This window comes from Myotis lucifugus, unplaced genomic scaffold, assembly GCF_000147115.1.
Source record: "Myotis lucifugus unplaced genomic scaffold, Myoluc2.0 scaffold_213, whole genome shotgun sequence".
Taxonomy (NCBI): Eukaryota; Metazoa; Chordata; class Mammalia; order Chiroptera; family Vespertilionidae; genus Myotis; species Myotis lucifugus.
In genome coordinates this window covers 1,166,132-1,185,085 of record NW_005871261.1, presented here as the reverse complement: position 1 = coordinate 1,185,085, position 18,954 = coordinate 1,166,132, and the positions used below count along the sequence as shown (strand labels likewise).

The 18,954-nt window shown below is 47.2% G+C and overlaps 1 protein-coding gene and 1 non-coding gene across 4 annotated transcripts in view; both read left to right on the top strand.

Moving 5' to 3' along the window:
* The window catches only part of TTC17 (tetratricopeptide repeat domain 17), an 82,996-nt gene extending 76,003 nt beyond the window's left edge, over nt 1–6,993 (top strand). For all 3 annotated transcript variants that reach the window (XM_014463623.1, XM_014463622.1, XM_023761687.1), the window contains 3 exons: nt 1,942–2,061; nt 4,221–4,364; nt 5,876–6,993. In XM_014463623.1, coding sequence (XP_014319109.1) covers nt 1,942–2,061; nt 4,221–4,364; nt 5,876–6,007 — 396 coding nt within the window. In that variant the 3' untranslated portion in view covers nt 6,008–6,993. The remainder of the gene's footprint in view (nt 1–1,941; nt 2,062–4,220; nt 4,365–5,875) is intronic.
* Nucleotides 3,880–4,128, top strand: LOC111827749. Its single transcript, XR_002831468.1, has one exon. It is a non-coding gene; the product is annotated as a small nucleolar RNA SNORA53 (small nucleolar RNA).
* Nucleotides 6,994–18,954: the final 11,961 nt, after the last annotated feature.

Genomic DNA, 18,954 nt, shown 5'->3' with positions numbered 1-18,954 from the left:
AGTTACATTCTGAGGTGCTAGTACTAGAGGTTGAGACCTCAAATACGAATTTTGGAGGAACAGATGTCAGTCCATAACAATCTCAAGAGACTATTATTCCTGTGCATTCTTCTGGAGGAAACTACTAGAAGATGAACTTCAGCCAACCATAGGTGATTGGGGAAACCACTCAAAAGTTTATGTCAGTGATCAATTAATATATTTAATTGCGGAACCAATACAGAAACAAAGGTAGGCAATAGGGTGACAGGACAAAATAGAAATGTTATATGCCCTGACGATGAAGAATGATAAAATTACCAAAAAAATTAGACTGGGAGAACAAAATAAGCTAGGAAGCATGGTCAGCTTTCTGATTGTGTCATCTGTAATTGCTGGGAGTTAGAGACCATCCATCAAAACGGGCAGATGAAATAGATAGGAAAATCCAAAATTAGACCTAAATTAAGTACTAGAATTTTGTCTTTGGTAAAGGCAGAATCTTAGTGGGGGGAGAGATGAATTATCCATGAAATATTATTAGGACAACTGAGTAGCCACCTGGAAAAAATAAACTGGAGCCATATTATTTAAGCCAAGTTAAATTTCAAATGGATCAAAATTTCATGAAAAATAAAACTAAAAGTTCTGTAAAACGTATTGATAACCTTGAAATAAGCAAGACCTTCCTAACTGCCACTGAAAATCCAGATGTCATCAGAGATAAATACACTGAACTGTGTAGAAATGAAAACCGACGTCACATAAGCACCATAATAAGTTCAGGTGGGCTTCGAAAACTGAGCGAGTGCATCTGTAATTCATGTCGCCAGCAATGGACTAATCTTCCGAATATATGAAGAACTTTTTCAAATAGATAAGATGAAAACCTCACAGAAAAGTTAACAAAATATAAGAATAGATACAGAAAAATACAAAAGAATGTCAAACATGAAATGATCAGCTCCACTCATAAGGAATACAGATTTAAACCACATTTTTTCACCCACCAAAGATACAAGAGTTTAATAACACACTCGGCAGAGAGGCTATCAGGAAGCAGGATACCCACATATTTCTGGTGGGAGACTAATTTCTACGATCCGATGGAGGACACTGTGATGATTTCTACCAAAATAACAAGTGTGTATCCCCTTGACAAAGCATGCCACACCTGGAAACGAATTCAACAAGTGCACCTGCACAAATGCAGAATTACACCTAGACAGGTTATCTGTGCAGCATTATTTGTAACAATAAAAACTGGGGGAGAGAGGAATATTCACTAATAAAGAGCTAGTTTAATAAATAACGGTGCATCCATACAATGAAATACTATGCAGTTGATAACAAAAGAAGGAGGAGGCTTTCTGTACTCTGATGGAAAAAGATCTCCAAGTTGTATTGTTTAGTGAAAAAAGCTAAGTGCAGGTATATAAGGAATAAGTTATATAAAAAAAGAGTGGGGGGATAAGCCTGCATTCATAGCTGCAGGTATAACGCAGAAAATTCTAGAAGGTTACATAAGTAACTAAGAGTAGTGTTTAGTGATATACTGTAGAGACAAGGATGGGAGGAAGGCTTTTGACTGCATATAACTTTGTACAATTTCCAGCTTTTGAAACGTGAATGAATTACCTGTTCCAAAAGTCAAGTCATTGTAAATAGAGCACATGGACCTGAAATACAGCTCTGCTGTTTAGTAGTTGAGTAGATTTGGAAAAGACACTCGACCTCTCTAAGTCATAGTTTCTCATCTATGAAAAGGCTGAAATAGTAGAATCAAGCTCATAAGATTGTTCCTAGGATTAATGAGAGGATGGAGGTAAGGTGCGTAACAGGGTGCCAGCACCTAGTAATACTCAGTTAAGTGGTTATTAACTCGTGTTACTGTTCGTAATCTTGGTGGTAAATGAATATGTTACTTAAGAGACATCGGCTCTACTGTCCATTCCTTCGTAGAACCAGACTTCCTGGGTCCTTTCCAGCATGGCGGCCCTCTACTGGAGAGTGAAAGGCCAGGGGAAGAAGGCGATCGACTGCCTGCGCCAGGCCCTCCACTACGCTCCACACCAGATGAAGGTGCGTGGGCCTCCCAGGCCTGACTCTCTGTCCCTGGGTCCTTCCCATTGCCCAGTGGTGTGTTCTTAGGTTTCAGCTGGCTCAGCCAGTAAGATGGCAGAAGGCTGGGATAGGGCAGAAGAGCCTGTGACCGCCCTCATGCCATGCCGCAGGCCTGTGAGTAATGCCCATCCTCATGCCTTCTCTACCTCAGTAAGTTGGGGCCTGGGGGAAGCGCCTCAAGATCACTGTCAGAGATTACCTCATTGATATCCTTCCACCATATCAGAGCCACCCAGCGTACGGCAGGGCCACTGGCCTGGGCAGGCCACCACCTTAGAGGTCGTCCTGGAATTAGCTAACCCCTGGGCCTGGAGGCCTGCTGTACTTGTTTTGCTTACACTCCTGAAGTAAGCTTGCTTCCAGACACCGAAACAAGAAAATTTCCATTTCTTCATACACATCAGCCAGTTCCTGTTCTTTGTTCAACTTCACCTCTTACACACACACACTCACACACACACACACACACACACACACACCAGCTAACCCCCTATAACCTCAGTCTTTTCAAAAAGCCCATTACTGTTATGATGACTGAGAATGTACAGTTTTTTAACTGCACATTGTGCCCACATGTGCTGAGGTCTGCATTAACCTCCAGATCTCATTCTCCCTAAAGACACCCTGATGTCTTTGTTCACTGGGCAGCACAGGGAAAGGGGAGGGTCCCAGGCTCACCCCCTAGGCATTGCTGAGTTCTAAATGCAGCGCTGCCTCTTACCGGCTTTGTGATCTAGGCACGTTATTAAACCTCTGTGACCTCGTATATTGTTACACACTCTTATGGGTGTCCAGTTAGGTCTAAAATGGCTCCTTCCCCCACCCACACACCTCTTTTCTTCTGAATCTCCTATAGAACCCAGTACAATGTGATATAGATAGTTGCTCAGGTAACACATTTAAAGGGAATAAATATTTGTGATGACAATAATGTTGCCATTGTTCAACCCTCACTCTGTGCTCTTAACTGCCAGGCAATAGGGAAGGGCCAAGACTCTAGATCGGGGGTCAGAGAACTTTTACTGCAAAGGGCAGATAGTAAGAAATGTTAGTGTGGCAAGCAGACAGCCTCTGCTGCAACTGCTCGGTTCTGTCACGGTAACATAAAACAGCCACAGAAGTAAAGGGATGGGATGTTTGTGTTCCAATAAAACGCACTAAAACTGCAGCCAGCTGGATATGGCCCGTGGGCCAAAGTCTGCCAGCCCCTGCTTCAGATGGTGCGGTGGTCTTTGCAGGAAATACTTTTGCTCCATGACAGCGTGACTCAAGTGTGGCCTGTGACAGGTGTCAGCCCATTAACTATTTATTACTGGTTTGAAGTGAGGTGAGGAGTTTGCACTAGAATGTAAACCAACAGCTCCACTCAGTGGGGTGTTTCCTCAGCTAACATTTTTGTTTTGCGTGTGTGTGTGTGTGTGTGTGTGTGTGTGTGAGATTGATTTTAGAGAGAGGGGAAGGGAGAGAGAGAGAGAAACATCGATTTGTTGTTCTACCCATTCGTGCATTCATTGGTTGCTTCTTGTATGTGCCATAACCGGGGATCAAACCTGCAACCTTGGTGTATCCGGACAAGGCTCTAACCGAGCTACTCAGTCAGGGCTGTTTTGTTTGTTTTTTGTAGCAAGACTTTCTCAGAAAGAGAAGTAATGCATTGGTTTATATTCTGGTGCTAGTTCCTTACCTGTCACAGACCAGTAGCCAACAGCAGACTAGCTCATCGAGTTACCAGGAAAACTGACTGCATTATTTATGATCACGAAAACCAAGAACGACAACATGCTTCCTTAGATCCACCTTTGTGGATGCCAATCTTGAACTGAGTTCTACTTGTAAACTTTACTGTTTCTTGTAGTTCCAGTCAAGAAACATCCAGCAACTTTTTTGTTGTACAGTCAAAGGTGCTTGAGTCATTAGCATGTGAGATAAATAATACCTGCATGTTAGTCTTAGGTTCTGATACAAATGGCATGCCATTGTGCTGCCATTTTTGTACTATCAGGACTTGACTGGTGTGCGGACACTTCTGAAAAAAAAGCGGGGGGGGAATGAAAAAAAAAAAAAAAGAACGAAAGCTCAATATTCTTCCCTTCTCACCATTCTCCTTCCTGTCCCAGGATGTACCTCTGATTAGCCTGGCCAACATCTTGCACAACGCCAAGCTCTGGAACGACGCCGTCATAGTGGCCACCATGGCGGTAGAGATCGCGCCACACTTTGCTGTGAACCACTTCACCCTGGGCAACGTCTACGTGGCGATGGTGAGGCTGGCATGTGGGCAGGCGCACCTACTCTGCCACGGTCTCTCAGTGGCTCAGCTTTGCTTTCAGATCGTATTTGACTATGTCAGTGTCCTCCAGTTTCCTGTAAGTTTTGTGTCCAAAATTGGTAGCTCCAGCACAGGTATATTTTATAGATAAGGAGTTTGTGAGTTTTTGAAAATAGTAAATGGAAGTCATCTAAATAGTCTCAAGTAACACTGACAGCAGAGTCAGATTCACCTACAGTTTTTGGAGACACCACCTGTTCTTGAAAACCTCACTCACACTCCACATGGTCATTGGGCCACATACTTACCACTGCACTCATGGTGACCTGTGCATATTTCTCTTGCTGTATTTTCACTGTGCTTTAGAATTTTTGCTTAAGTATTTGTCTCCCCCAGACTAGGAGCTCCTTAGGAAAAACACTGCTCTTCATCTCCCTGTTCCCAGCACTTACAGTGTCTGGCACACAGTAGGTGCTCACCAGATGTTCAGTAGATGATGAAATGCCCCTAGTTTCATGGGACACACTGACAGAGAAAACAGCACACCCACCATCCAGAACATTCTGGTCAGAAACAAGGACTGATTTGAGAACTTAAATTCTGGCGGTCCCCCAGAAGTTACAGAGCCGAATTTAACATGAGAATCATGCCGTCCACTTCCATCTAAAACCCGGTGTCCCAACATGGGGCTGTTCCCAGGGTGTGCCCAGGAAAGGGTCACAGAATGAGCAGCTGCAGGCTGCTTCAGGGATCATCCTCGACTTCAAGAGCAGGAAGTGTAGTTTGGCCAGGTAGGTATTGGTCAATGTGCAATTGCCCTCTGCTGCTTGAAACTGAAGAATCTGTTTTCATCCCCAGCAAATGTGACAATTTCTACCCTGAAGAGGAATTCTTTCTCTTATCTGCCTAGAAGGACTCATTTAACCAGCTGGTATGGGCTGGTTTTTTGAGAGGATTAGCCTAGGTAAAAGATAAACGCCTTCCATGCCAGTGATCATTTCCAAGTCATGCCCATGTTTTTAGATGTTAGGGAGGATAAAAACTGTTTCAAAGTCTAATTGAGATACGTATCTGACTTGGCTTCCATCTCTCCCGCTACAGTAGAATATCCAGGCAGATGTGTAATGAGCATTTGTCGGGCATGTTTCTAGAGGTTTCTGTGGGGATTGAATGGAGGAACTTGATAAAGCACCTAGCACAGTGCCTGGCACACACAGGTACTCATGATGTTAGCTCTTACTCTTACCACCCCAGTTACTCCCGCCGTTGGCAGACCTGTGTAAAGTGGCCCCCTTCCCTCTGCTTCCTGGCTCTCACTTTGTGATGTTGCAGTTGGGGGTGGAGGCAGTTGTTTCCTCTCAGACCTGGGTTTTCTCAGCACTTTGGATCCATTGAGAAAATGCGCAGATTCTCACTAGCACAGAGGTGCTTTCTGAGGGGGTTCCCAATGTATTTTTAGTCTGGCGGCAGTACCTCTCACATTTGTCCCTTTGCCCCTCGCAGGAAGAGTTTGAAAAGGCGCTGGTGTGGTACGAATCAACTCTGAAGCTGCAGCCCGAGTTTGTCCCGGCCAAGAACCGAATCCAGACCATCCAGTGTCACTTAATGCTGAAGAAGGGACGACGTTCCCCGTAGGGCACCCCTCCTTTCTCTCTCTCTCCTCATGCTCCTAAAGAAAGAATAAGAAACCAATCATTGTCTATCTACTTTAAATGACGTGTGAAAATAACTAAGACTTATAACAGGACTTTTATGTATGTGGGAATGGTTTGTTTTTGTTTTTAAGCTCCTTCTTCCCCCAGCCAACCTCAGAAACAGATTTCTGAAAGGAAAATGCAGCTGAAAGATGGTGTGTAAATACTGAGCCAAGGCGTTTCTGGAGCTGTGCTCTGTTTCCAAAACCTCGAGGCCCTCAGGGCTGTTCGCAGTGGTCCAGCCAGCCTCCCCCTCTGGGCGGGGACGAACCGCCCGCCCTCCGCTTCCTGTCCCAGCCTCATAGCCTCGGCTGCAGAAGCCCACCCGCACCACACCATGGGTGAGAAGCAGCGCCCTTCGCTCTCCGCCAGATCTCCCTGCTGCCCAGTGTCGCCCATTCCGTTCCATGCTGCTATGTGACAAACTCAGAGGTAGTCTGCAGGGGAGGCAGGGGGAAATGATTTTTAAAACAAAATATTCACAACAGCAAAAACCCTTAGAATCACCTGACCATTGTATGTTATTTATGTTGGGGAGGGAGGGGGGCTGAGAAGGGGAAATCAGTGGTGTACAACATCTTTATCATGTGTAAGTTGATTACAAATCACAAGGAAACCAATAAGTTGAAATCCTATATCCCAGGTCTATATATATAGAATATGTATATTTGAAGCCCTCTACAGACTGGGTCTGTGTTTTACTAATTCTCTGTTCACTGTGTAACCCATCTTGGAATAAGGTGTGAGTGGCAGCTCCCTCTCCCTGAGGCCTTCAAACTTAGGTCCTCAGGGGTGTGATGAGCCAGGGTCCAGTGTTTCCCTACAAAGCTGTCACCTCTGGTCCCAGGGGAATCAGGAACTCCAGACATTTTGGAATCTTCAAGGGCACATACTGAGAACAAAAATAAAAGTCGTCTATGATCAAAACAGGTCTGTCGTGTGGTTTTTCTTTAGAGTGGGCTACCTGGGACAGCTGTGAAGCCCGCCTGTCACTGCATCTGAGCTGGAGTCCTAGGCTGCCTTTATCTTTCTTTGCACAGCAGCCTGGGGAGGGGAGAAACATCTTCACTAGGCTTATGGTCCATGGACGTATTAGCATGAACCTGTGACCAGGAAGGATGCACGGTCGGTCAGCAGGTGCTCAGAGTTGGGTGTATGTGGACCTTCCCAGAAAGGGAGGAGTAACCTAAGCCAGTCACGTCCCCTCCGGGAGAGCTGGTCCTCAAGTTCGCCAGGTAAGCTTCACGGAGACTCTTGGTGAGAGTTACACAGTATGAAACTGAGCAGCCCTTTGGGCCAGGACTCCACAGGAGACAGGACTTCCGCAGACTTTCCAAGAACATCCTCAGACACCAATCATGTCAGATACTGGAGCACAGACCATGTGAGTGCCTAGAAAAGATGAGCAGTCAGACATGCCTGTGAACTCTATCTGTCCTTCATGCAACTAGAGTCCAACTAATTCCACTCAGTTTTATCAGATGTATTTTGAGAATAAGCTCATTTGTTGCAGAACAAAGTGAGACTTTAATCACTAGCAGGATATTTATAAATTAATGTGTGTGTATTCCTTGCTTCCCCACTTATTCACAATTTGGTGTTCAGTTTCCTGAAACATTCAACAGTTGTTTTGGGTTTGTTTGTTTTTTTAATTTACATACAATGAAATTCAGTCTTTGGTGTGCAGTTCTGTGAATTTTGACAAATGCATAGTCACGTAGCCACTACATCATCCCCTAAAAGACTCCCTCACGCTGAGTCTTTGTAGTCAAACACACCCTTAACACTTGGCACCCGCCAATATGATCTCCCTATTTCTTCCTTTAACATATTGTCACAGGATGGAATTATATAGTATGTAGCCTCTTAAGTCTGACTTCATCCACTTAGCATGAGGCACTTAAGATTCATCCGTGTTGCATGAACCAGTTCATTGCTCTTTATTGCTGAATAGTGTTCCATCGTTTATTCACCTGTTGGAAGACACTGGGATGTTTCCACCTTTGGGAGATTATGAATAAAGCTGCAGTCAACATTCATTACAGGTTTTCATTTCTCTTGTGTAAACAATTCAGTGCTTGTTTTCCTGTTGTCGATGTACCGAGTTCCTGCTATGTTCCAAGAGTACTCTAAAAGTTTTCATGGGATAAAACTCGTGTAAGGCTCACGTCAACCCAAAAGTATAGGTGCTGTTGTTATTCCAGTTTTAAGAATGGGGAAACTAAGAGTGAGATTATGCAACTTGTTCAAGACCGTGGCTGGGAAGTGATGGATTCAGACTAATTCTGGGGCCAGCATGCCCAAATACCATGCTCTCTACATCCAGTATCTTACTTAATCCTCACAACTACAAAATGAGGTAGTCAATACTATCCCCATTTTATAGATGAGAGGACCAAGCTCACAGGTGAAGTACCTGGTTCATAATTACACAGTATATGCTGGAGATTTGCCTCAATTAGTACACCAAATCAGTTCCTTTCACTGCTATACTTTTCTGTATAAATTATTTCTAGTGACTATACTTCATTCTTAAATGTTTCTTATTTGCTTTCCAGGGCATTGATCTTGTCTCTCTCATATGTGTTTCGTATGTCCTATGTTTGTGTCTCCTAGCACTAACTGCACTATATTATATAGTAAATACTTAATAAATGCTGAAAGATTGACAAGCAATGCAATTAATATGTTCCTCTTCTTCCTGCTATTGGAGTTCTGAGGGCTTTCCACCCATACCTTACAATATTTTAGAAAACCAATCTCAGGGAAATGAAATATCTTGCTTCTCTAGGATGGAACTTGCAAAAACACGCACATTCCTGCCTCAGGCTCCCTGCGCTCAATCTGGCTAAGAGAGGACAGGTAGTCTATCCTTCACTACCCAAGGGCTCTGCACCACTGGTTACGGAGAAGGGGGGGGGGGGTGCAGCTTTGTGCAGAGAATTCCCATTTCCTGGGCCTCCAGCAACTCCTATGCCTGCCATTGTCTCCCAACCAGTGGTTGAGCCAACAGCTGGGAAGACTGGCTTCTAACTTCAGCTTTATGTGGTGATTCTAATGGTCAGGCTTCTAGTGGTCAGATGTGCCTTCCCTAGATCTAGTCCCATGTTTTCCCTTTCCGTGAAGATGCAACCAGGCAAGTCCAGCGCTACCTACAAACATTCCATTCAGCCCCTATTGATGTCCGACACTGTGAATGAGACACTAGACATGATTTCTGCCCTCAAAGAGTCACATCTAGTTGAAGAGAATAGACAAAATTCAAGGACAGAGTCCACTCCAGCAGAAACCTGAATGTTAAAGACTCAGAAACAGAGTTCTCTGGTGGACCTACTATAGGAGTGCCCTGGGATTGTGTAGACTTTTCTAGGTGCACACGCCTTGGTTTGGACACTCCAAGCAGAGTCCTCCATGGCTCAGCCCTGCCTGCCTTTCCATGCTTTTCTTTTGCTGCTCATTTTTCATTCAGCAAACATAGATTGAACAGAACACAAATTTGAAAAGATATTTTCACCCCTGCAGCACTATTTATTATACCCAAGATATGGAAGTAACCTAAATGTCCATCAAAAGATGACTGGACATAAATATGTGGTACATCTATACAATGGAATATTACTCAGCCATAAAAAAGAATGAAACCTTACTATTTGGGACAACATGAATGGACTTAGAGGATACTATGCTAAGTGAAATAACTCAGACAGACTAGACAAATACCATATGATTTCACTTATTTGTGGAATATAAAAAAAATGAATAAACAATGGTTGGGGGGCTGGGTGGAAAAGTGAAACATCAAAAGTGAAAGATCACTCATCATTGATGTTTCTATCGCTCTCCCTCTCCCTTCTCTCTGAAATCAATAAAAAAAAATTTTTTTTAAAGAGAAAGAAAAGGTGAAGAGATTAGGAAGTACAAATTGGCAGTTACAAAATATCACAGGGATATAAAGTACAGCATAGGGAACATAGTCAATATTGTAATAACTACACATGGTGTCAGGTGGGTACTAGATTTATCAGTGGGATCACATCATCCTACATAATAAAGAGGTAATATGCAAACTGACCATCACTCCAACACACAAGATGGCTGCCCCCATGTGGACACAAGATGGCCACCACAAGATGACCAGCAGGGGAGGGCAGTTGTGGGCAATCAGGCCTGCAGAGGAGGGCAGTTGGGGGTGACCAGGCCGGCAGAGGAGGGCAGTTAAGGGTGACCAGACTGGCAGGGGAGGGCAGTTAGGGGCAATCAGGCCAGCAGGGGAGCAGTTAAGCATCGATCAGGCTGGCAGGGGAGTGGTTAGGGGGTGATCATGCTGGCAGGCAGAAGCGGTTAGGGGCAATCAGGCAGGCAGGCAAGCGGTTGGGAGCCAGCAGTCCTGGATTGTGAGAGGGATTAGGGGCAATCAGGCAGGCAGGCAAGCGGTTGGGAGCCAGCAGTCCTGGATTGTGAGAGGGATGTCCCAGATTAGAGAGGGTGCAGGCTGGGCTGAAGGACACCCCCCCCCCCCGTGCATGAATTTTGTGCACCGGGCCTCTAGTTAGTTATATAAATGTCTAACCACTATGCTGTACACCTGAAACTAATACAATATTGAATGTCAACTATAATTGAAAATAATACAAAATAAAATAATAAAGAAAACACAGATTGAATGCTTATTCTGTGCCTGGCATTGTGCTGCCACTACAGGTAAATCTGTACATTGGGGGGCAGAGGGGAATGGGGGGAGAGGTGAGAGATGAGTCTAGGGCCAGATCATGAGCAACATCATAAGCAGAGCTAAGAAGCTTGGGCTTTGTCCTGAGGGAAATGGAGAGCCACTCTCCAGCTTGTACTTTAAGTTACAAATTAGTGTTCCCCACACACATCAAACTTCCCCATTTCTGTGCCTGGGATCATGCTGTGCCCACTGCCTGAACGCCAACTCCTCCCACTCTTCCCCTTTATTCACTTAATTCCACTGGTTTTGTGAGGGATTGTCCAAGTGTCATAGGACGCCATGCTCCTACAGCACCTGTGTTAACCCAGTTCGTGACCCTCATCACACTGAATGGAAATGAGCTACATATCTTGTCTCCAATCAGATGCTTAGCTCCATGTCTAATTAATGTCTGTATCTCCTGCTATAACAATATATGGGTATAGAACAAAACAATTGCTTGATAAAAAGAATAGTTACTGAACTATTGAACAAATGGTGAATAGCAACACCAGGGAGAAGAGACTGGAAGCAGGTAGCTATTGAAAGGGAGACAGAAGCCCTAGCTGGTTTGGCTCAGTGGATAGAGTGTCAGCCTGAGGACTGAAGGGTCCAACCCAGGACACATGCCTGGGTTGTGGGCCCAATTCCCAGTAGGGGGTGTGCAGGAGGCAGCCAATCAACGTTTCTCTATCATCAATGATGTTTCTATCTCTCTCTTCCTCTCCCTTCCTCTCTGAAATCAATAAAATATATTTAGAAAGAAAGAAAGAAAGAAAGAAAGAAAGAAAGAAAGAAAGAAAGAAAGAAAGAAAGAAAGAAAGAAAAGAAAAGAAAGAAAGAAAGAAAGAAAGAAAGAAAGAAAGAAAGAAAGGGAGAGAGAAGACTCAGTCAGGGAAAACTCCAGAGGACACATGGAGAAGCTGTTCTCTCTTCACCTCAGCCCAGACTCTGAGCCGCCCACACCTCCTGATCTCTTAAAGCGCTTTGACCAGCAGCAGGCTCACCCTACAAAACCAAGAAATGTTAGCTCTTCTTATTAGCAGAGATCTGCAATCCTGCCACACATCTTCTCCTAGTTCCATAAATAAATTACCTTTTGCCCTAGCCGATTTGGCTCAGTGGATAGAGCATCGGCCTGCGGACTGAAGGGTCCCAGGTTCGATTCCAGTCAAGGGCACGTGCTCAGGTTTCGGGTTTGATCCCCAGTATGGGGCATGCAGGAGGCAGCCAATCAGTGATTCTCTCTCATCATTGATGTTTCTATCTATCTTGCTCCCTCTCCCTTCCTCTCTGAAAGCAATAAAAAATTAAAGAATAATAATAATAAATAAATTGCCTTTTCCTTTCGGTTAAGAGTTTTGTTCCATTTCTGGACCCTGATTCAAAAGATTGACTGCTCTTGAGACAGTGGTTCCTAGCCTAAGGTAAGGAGCCTGCCCATAAGAGCATTTAATAGAAATCCCTGGGGAAATTTGTATCTTTCTGTTTTTCATTTTGGTGGATTTCTTCTGTTCTATCTTCCAATTCCCTATTAGAAAACAAAGCCTAGACCCTGGTTAAGAGTAAGGCCCAGCCAGACCCTTACCACATGCTGGCTTCCTAACAATGGCAGGGAGGCGCCCGGGCTTCTTCACTGCGGCCTCTCCAAGAGTTTGAGAACCTGTTCAGAGTCGTTCTCACCAGCCAATGTCTCTACAGCCAGGTGCCTTGGGTGAGGCTCCAGAAGATCAGGGAGCCTGGGGACAGGGAATCAGCCAACTTCTGCCCATTGCTCTCCAAATCCTGCAGGTGGCAGCTGGACACAAGGCTGAACATCTAAGGACCAAACTGGGCAACTAAGGGGCGGGCCCTACAGCTTTCCTGGCTTAGGAGCTCCCCGTTGGCTGGCTGCAGAGGATGGAGAGGTGAAAGGGAGGTGGGTGGAGCCCCCAGACCTGCACTGTCTAGCACAGTAGCCGCTAAGGGTCTACGTATTTACATTTAAATTCATTAAAATGGAATACAATTAGGAATTCTGCTCTTCGATTATACCAGCCAGATTCCAAGTGCTCAACAGCCACCAGGGGCTACTGTAGGATGGCACAGGTATGCAAGCCAAGCCAGGGGCCTACCCTGTGCCAGACACAGTGATAAGCACGGAGGAAAAGGGGTTTTAAAAAGCAAACTCAGGCCCTGTTGGTGTGGCTCAGTGGTTGAGCATCGACCCATGAACCAAGAGGTCATGAACCAGTCAGGGCACTTGCTCAATCCCCGATAGGGGGGTGTGCAGGAGACAGCTGATCAATGTTTCTGTCTCATCAATGTTTCTATCTCTCTATCCCTCCCTATCGCTCTAAAAAAAATCAATTAAAAACTATTTTTAAAAAAGCAAACTCGGTTCCTCCCCATGAGTTTGTTTGAGACAGGCAGATAAAAAGGTAAGCAGGAGACAGGGAGGTAAGCAGCACTGTGCCGGACAAGAGAAGGTGTAAGAAGCTCTGAGGAGAGACACCTGCCCAGCCTGGGGAAGGAAGGTTAGGAGTGGTGTCTGGGGGAAGCTGGGGTGGCGGGGGGAGCTGACTGTGAAAGAGGATGAGGAAGGGCTAGGAATGCCAGACAGAAACACTCCTGAAGACAATGAATGATAAAATACTGGCTTTGTGCTCTCTCTGGAAGGATTTGTCACTTTTGAGTGAACTTAGTGTCAATTTGGGTGAACTTGGGGTGTCACTTCCCCTGTTATCTCTCTGTTATACCACTTCCCACATGGTTTACAGCTGGTTCTTTGTGTGCCTGACTCTGGGAGCTCTTGTCTTATTTATCTAGGGCCCAGAGTGAACATCAGTCAATATCCTGGATGCTGTATGGATGGAGGCATGTTCCTGGCCACCACTTCCCTGTTCTCTCACTTCCCACACACATTCCTTTGACCCTTTATCTCATCTGGGTATTGTTACTTCATCTATCAGGCTGACAAGTCATCATAAAATCACGAGGCTGACTTTTTACTGACTAATCAGAGCCTGTAGAGCAGTCACCTCAAAAACGTTATCTACTGCTTCCCCACTCTGAATTCTGAAGGGAGTTTCAGGAATCCCTACAGTGATGCCATCCTGTTCCTTTGACTACTCCTGAGGGTGACAAATCTTTGCCTTGTTAAGTTGGATGGAATTTTTGGAAACAGCTAACAGTCAACGGCTTTGGCTTCAAAGCTGGTGACTAAAGTGGGTGATGAAGCTGGGTCATTCTGGGGACAGAAATGAGATGTGATCAGGAACAAATGAGCCTGAGATTATTCCATAGTTTAAAGTTATCCCCGGGGACATCCCAAAGGAGCCCCTAATGCAGCGGTTCTCAACCTGTGGGTCGCGACCCCTTTGGGGGTCGAACGACCCTTTCACAGGGGTCGCCTAAGACCATTGGAAAACACATATATAATTACATATTGTTTTTGTGATTAATCACTATGCTTTAATTATGTTCAATTTGTAACAATGAAATTGGGGGTCACCACAACATGAGGAACTGTATTAAAGGGTCGCAGCATTAGGAAGGTTGAGAACCACTGCCCTAATGGAAGCAGACAGCATCATCTGAACATGGTTATCCACCCCAAAAGTGACTACCGTTAAAAGGCCCATACAGCATTGGGCAAGAAAGTTCTGCTCACTCATTTTGGCTGTGGTTGTCATTCTTTCAGATCCTTTGGGAATCTGATAAAAGCTCTGGACCCTCTGTCCAAACAAATGCTCATGAGGCCACCATTTGCATATAAGTTCAGGGGGCCCATGGACCAATCCAAGGACCCCAGGTAAGAACTTCTGTGTGGAATGAACACACTAACGAGACCGGAGGCACTGGAGAGCAACAGTAGGGTTTTCTTGGTCTCTTTGTTTCTGCCTCACACCCCACAACGAGCCCAGCCGGGAGCTAGGATGGAACAGAATTTCTGAAAATAGTCTGTGAAGGACTTGTGCCATCTTCTTCACTCCGAGATTACCTTTGCAGGAGAGAGGCCTGCAGCCCGCCCACCTCAGCTGGGCAGCGCAGTCTGAGTTTCGGTTCTCAGAATGACTGTGTTTCAACCTCCACAAGGTTCTTGCAGAGAAAGCAGGAAAGAGCCAGGTGGCTTCCATTAGACTTGGGGGAGGGGCAGCAGGCCAGGATTGACTTGACTTTGGGTGCACAAGGGCCAGGCAGACCAGATCCCCTCCGTCCTGGACTCGGGTCTCCTTGGTGCCCTTCCCTTCAGACACCTGCAGGAGTGCTCTGAGCAGCCCCCAGGGCACGGGGAGGGAGGGTGGAGGGGGGGGCGGGTAAGCAAGGGCTATGAGGCCTTGTGGCCACAAGAGGGACCCATTTGTTCTGAAAGGACAAGGCGTCTGGCTGGAGTCGTGACTCCCGCCTCCATCCTACACCCACGCAGTTCTCCCGGTCCTGTTGGGTGCTGACTGCAGAGTGAGGATGCAGCATGGGGTGCAGGGCCAGGCCTCCGCTCTGGGACCCTGGCTCAGTGGTCACCAGCGGAGACAGGCTCTCCCCCAGCCACCTGCTTCTACCCAGGCGGGTGCAACGGACAAATGGCCCAGGACATCGTCCTCCAAGCTGGCCCGGCCACTCCCAGTGCCTCTGAGCCCTCAGGCCTTTTGTAAGGTGTGCTTCATTCCCCTTTTCTTTTCTTTCTTTAAGGCAAAAGCAACCCCAGTTCAAAGGGGAACATGAGAAAACTCAGACAGGCAAAGGACACCTGTAACCAGGCCACCTCAGATACCCCTGGTCACCACCAGAGGCGTCCATCCTGCCCAGCACCTCACAGACTAAGCTCCCCAGGAGGCTTTTGGGGAGAATGGGGTGCATTGGTGTCAGGGGCATCTCAGCAGTTTGTGTAGCGCTTGGGAGATGCCTCCCAAGGTCCGGGCCACAGGCGCAGGGAAGGAGAAATACATGTCTGGGGAGGGAAGGGAAGGGCCGCTAGCCCACAATGAGCTCTGCTGTCCGGCCAGGTGCTCACAGCGCCATCCTGCCTTCACTCCGAGCAGGCTGAGGCCAGGCCATTCCTGCTTTGATGCTGGGGAAACTGATCCAAGAGAGACCAAGTCATCCCACAGGGTGACGGGGCCAGACCTGAGGCCAGGACTGTCTCGCTCCAGAAGCTGACAGTGTTACAAGACCCCAGGGCCTCTCAGGCTCAGAGAATGCGGCCCCACCCTGCACCCCAGCCCCCACTCCCAGCATCTGCACCATCCCAGGGGCGGCAGGGCAGCCCAGGTGGAGCCTCTGCTGCCCTTTGCCCCCAGGGCCCGGTTCGCAGCCCCTGCCCAGCCCAGCCTCAGGGAGGCCCAGAGCAGGAGGGGAGGGGCTGTCCTTAGAAGAAAGTCCTGGCAGAGACTGCGGAAAGCGCTCCGCAGGGCCCTCGCTCTGCGTGGGGGGCAACTCTGCACTGGGCGGCCCTGCAGAATGGTCCACGGAGACTGGCCTCTGCTCTGGAAAGGGGGCCCTGGCGCCCTTCTTGGGGGGCAGACAGCTCTGAGAACAAGGCCCCCACCCACCCCCTTCTTTCCCGGTCTTCTCTTTCTCAGGACACCTCTTCCCAGACTCAGCCCTTGAGGCCCAGGGAGAGGCTCCCCTGGTTGCCAGGGCAACGGCTCCATTGTTCCCCAGCGGGTGTTTAGCTGCCAGGCCCCCTCAGTCACTGAACCCGCTCTCCCCACCGTTCTAGAGGCAGTGGGGCCCACAGGGCCCCATTCTGCTCGGAAGGGCCTCTTTGTCAGGTCAGCGTGCAGAGGAGGGGGGGACGGGCCGACTGGTCACCATGCCAACATCCTGTGGGGAGGGAGGGTACAGGGGGGCGGGGGCCATCAGACATTCCGCATAGTGACAGGGCGGCCTAGCTCCTGGGTCACCCTCCAGGGGCCCTGCCGGTGGCACAGCCGGGAGCCGCAGGGCCCACTGCGGGAGAGGATGTCTGAGCTCCCTGCTTTTTCACGGTGTGCTCCATTTTCGCTTGGTTAAGCAAAGCTTGGGGCTTAGGCTTTCTCTTCCTCGCCCTGAATTTTCAGCAGCAGGCTGGGTCCCGCCACCCAGCCTGAGCGAGACCACAGTCCCTCCTCCATTCACTCATTCATCCCTCTGTCGTGTTCCTTCAACAACATCCCCTGAGGCGGACTCAGGGCCTTCCTGAAAGATGCATGTTACTGAAACCACTTTCTAGGAGAAACTGTTACTCAAAAAGATAAATGGCACAAGGTGCGCAAAATATTGTCCGAGGCAGGATTCGATCTCAGGTCTGCTCGGTGCCAAGTTTAAGAAGCGATTGTTCTCCCCGCCACTGACAGTATATTGGCTACTCTGTGCACACTACATAGGTTGTTTATGGACTAAAAATAAAGCCATTTACGAGGAATCTAAGGCCAGGATGTCTTGAACATAGCAGTTCTTACTAAGTATGCGATGGATGGATGGATGAACACAGTCAGGGTAACTTCTCGGTATTAAGGCCAATAACCTAGAAGACAGCCATTCACTCACTTAATTCATTCATTTGTACGTTCATTCAGTAAATGAGTCCTGAGGACTTCTGTGTGCTAGGCACCATGCTGGGCATTGGGGACATGATGAAAACAAGACAGATATCTGGTTCCACGTCTGGTGAGAGAGGCCAGGCAAGGAAACTGCCCGTCACAGTGCAGGGTGGTGAGAGCTATGACGGGCAAGGCCAGGGCTGACCTCAGTGGCATTTCTCATCTTCTCAGCCCCTGAGTCACAGACTCTCTGAGCCGAAACAGATCCTAATTCAGTTTGTACCTGCTTTGGCCATTTCATGTATCACTGTCACCATTTTTGCCATATCTGTATACCCCTTGCTGTGATGTCTTTAAACTGACTCACTTATTAAGCTCTTAAAAGATTTACATAAGATGGAAACTTTACATCACTACCAGACATAGAAGGTCAGCATCATGGTTAAAATCAATTCACTGTAATCAAAACAGTGTTATTAAGTCCTGGGGAGATAATGCTGATGGAGTGGGCCCCGATTCTAAGACCCACTCCCTTATTTAAGAAGGATGTTCAGTGAGGTGATAAAAACATGGGCACCAAGTGGTTCCTTCTTGTGGACTTAAAAGGCTTAAATAAGAGCCCTACCTGGTTTGGCTCAGCGGATAGAGTGTCGGCCTGCGGACTGAAGGGTCCTGGGTTCGATTCCGGTCAAGGGCATGTACCTGGGTTGCGGGCGCATCCCCAGTGGGGGGCATGCAGGAGGCAGCTGAATCAATGTTTCTATCTCATCGATGTTTCTAACTCTCTATCCCTCTCCCTCTCCCTTCCTCTCTGTAAAAAAATCAATAAAAATTTTTTTTAAAAAAAAAGGCTTAAAAGAGAATTAAAAGGGGGAGGAACTGTTCTTAGGGGGTGGTTTAATGTTATTTGGGGCTGGCATGCCCCTGAAAGTGGTTCGGGTAAACCACTAAACGTCATATGCGCTGTTCAAGCAGCCTATGCCCCCAGTTTGACAAACACTGATGAGCCCTGCCCCGTCCTGTGCAGGTTACTCTGTCCCCATGAAGGGCTGTGTGGGCGGAAGGAGCGGTGGGGGCTTCTGGGTGACCCTCCCAGTCCTCTGGGCCAGTGCTGTGGGGTCCACCATGACCTCCCCTCGCTCCACTCCACCTGCCACCTCCAGACCAGCAATGTTGGGTCTATTCCCTCTGGTGCCTCCACACAGTCAGCTGGTCTCCCCCTCGAGAGGGGAGCCCCAAGGCAGAGATCCCTCCCTTCTTTCGTGCAATACTCAGCAGGGCCTCAGCCTCTGCAGTGACTCACTGGCCTTCTCCTGGATTCTCCTGGATTGGTTGTTGACATTTTCCTTTCCAAGCACTTACAAGAGAAAAAAAAAATGGACTAGCATTATGCACAGAGGAAGTAGGGTCTGAATCTCCAAGTTCTTCTTCCCCAACACACACACACACACACACACACACACACACACGCACACACACACACACACATCTGCTGCCAGTGCCTGAGCGGTTACAGTTAGTGCTTCATTCCTTTGCATTGAAGAATTATTCCAGTTAAAATAAAAAACAATTTAAGAAGGCAATTTGCTTACCATGCATTCTGATTCCATTTATATGAAATGTCCAGAATGGGCAAATATATAGAGACAGAGCACAGATTAGTGGTTTCCTAGG